We start from the raw sequence: 1,838 nt of genomic DNA, 5'->3' as shown, positions 1-1,838 counted from the left end.
ACTCTTTCCTGCCATGGCAGGGGGTTGGACTTGATGATCCGCTCTGGTCCCTTCCAACCCGACCAACTATGAAACTATGAGTACACCAGTAGTCCATGCTTTCAGACTCTGTGGAGGCTCTGTTTACTTGCATCTGGGTAATTCCTTCTTTTAGAAAAAAGTTCATTTACTTTCAGGTGTCCCAGAAACTCCTTTTTCTCCTCAATTCTTCAGAATCGCAGAAGAGCCTGGAGAAGTCTGAGAAACGGCGGGAACGCTGGGAGCAGAAACAGCAGAAGAAGCGGAGGATAAAGCAGCGCTCCATCAGCAAGGAGAAGTGGGTGGAAACCCTGGTGGTAGCAGATACCAAGATGGTGGAATATCATGGGAGTGAAAACATCGAGAAATACGTCCTGACTGTCATGAACATGGTGAGTTTGGGCTTGGCAGTGAAAGCTGCTGATGACTCAGGCGGCCAAACTGTAAGAGCTAATGGTCACTGGACTTCCCAGGGTTCATCTCTTCACCTTCCTGGGTCCCTGCCGGCCTGTGCTGATTGCTTGTTACCTCCCCTTTCCTGTGCACCTCTACTGCACCACAAGACTTCAGCTCCTGGCTCCAATAACTCCTTTTGCTACCTTGCTACCTAGGCTCAGTTATCCTAGCTGGGCTAGACATTACTCTTTTGCCAGCCCTAAACTATGGGTGGCGCGTGGCTTGACCACGCGCTCGCAGATCTGTCGGGGGAGAATGGCTGTTCCTTCTGCATCAGCACTGGTGGGCTGGATGGAGACCCTTCGTCTGTGCTCTGGCCAGCCCTGGAGGGAGCACCCACAGAGCTAAAACCCCATGTTGCCCGATACAGGCATGTAAGGCAGCTGGCAGACCTGTGCTTGACATGTAGAGGCTGCATGTGCCATCCTGCTGGGTCTGATTTTAATCCACTGGGATCCATAGGAAGACTGTCCTGTGCTCAAAAGGGCTCTGGGAACTCCCAGGGATGCCAAGGGAATGGCTTGTGAAATAAGACCTGCAGAGAAGATGCAGGTGTGTTTAGCCACCTGGTCAACAAGCGGCTCCCTGCAGCCTGCCCTTAACGCTTCCCAGCTGAGCTGGTGCCCACTCACCCGTGACCTAGCCTGGCTGGCAGGACAAAATGCCCGGCTCTCCTGGGAACATGCCATTGCAAGATGTTACAGGGAGAGAGTCAAGTGAAGCAGCACCCAAGAGCTGGGAAGAGTTCCCAGTGCTGAAAAATGGGGCTGCCTGTTCTGGGCCATCAGGGTTCTCATAAAAATGGCTTCAGGCTCCAAAAGCTTGTTGCAATCATTGCATTCAAATTCCTCAGCAGCTCTCATGGCTGCCACTACTTTCAGAGCTGGGAGGAAAGGGTAAATCAGAAGCAAGGTCACTTGGGGGGTTAACGAAGAAGCACTTCACTGCCAGGGCAGCTTGGCTGGGGTATCGAGTAAAACTCATGGCATGATTCCTCTCAGGATATTTGCTTCTATCACAGAGCTTAGCATCCTTGGGCACGATTCACCTGCTATTTCCTTGGTACTACACCAGCACAGTTATGCAAAGATGGCAGTGAGAGCAGGGGGCAAGGGACACCAGTGCAAGGCCATTTCCTGTATCTGTGTGATGGAGAACAGCTCCCACAAGAAACCACACACACTCGTACAGTTTCATAGTTTCTAGGGTCGGAAGGGACCTGAGCAGATCATCTAGTCCGACCCCCTGCCATGGCAGGAAGAGCACTGGGGTCAAATGACCCCAGTAAGGTGGTCATCCGACCTCCTCTTAAAAACCCCCAGGGTGGGAGCCTGCACCACCTCACTTGGAAGCTGGTTCCAGAC

The 1,838-nt window shown here is 52.4% G+C and overlaps 1 protein-coding gene across 1 annotated transcript in view; it reads left to right on the top strand.

Annotated features, from left to right (window-relative positions):
- The window catches only part of ADAMTS7 (ADAM metallopeptidase with thrombospondin type 1 motif 7), a 181,540-nt gene that overhangs the window by 11,329 nt on the left and 168,373 nt on the right, over positions 1 to 1,838 (top strand). Inside the window, exon 4 of the mRNA XM_019503802.1 lies at positions 214 to 410. Coding sequence (XP_019359347.1) covers positions 214 to 410 — 197 coding nt within the window. The remainder of the gene's footprint in view (positions 1 to 213; positions 411 to 1,838) is intronic.

The sequence above is a fragment of the Gavialis gangeticus genome, unplaced genomic scaffold (assembly GCF_001723915.1).
Source record: "Gavialis gangeticus isolate Ggan-Ray unplaced genomic scaffold, GavGan_comp1, whole genome shotgun sequence".
In the NCBI taxonomy this organism is placed as follows: Eukaryota; Metazoa; Chordata; order Crocodylia; family Gavialidae; genus Gavialis; species Gavialis gangeticus.
The sequence above is the reverse complement of the archived record's forward strand: the minus strand, read 5'-3'. Positions and strand labels throughout refer to the sequence as shown.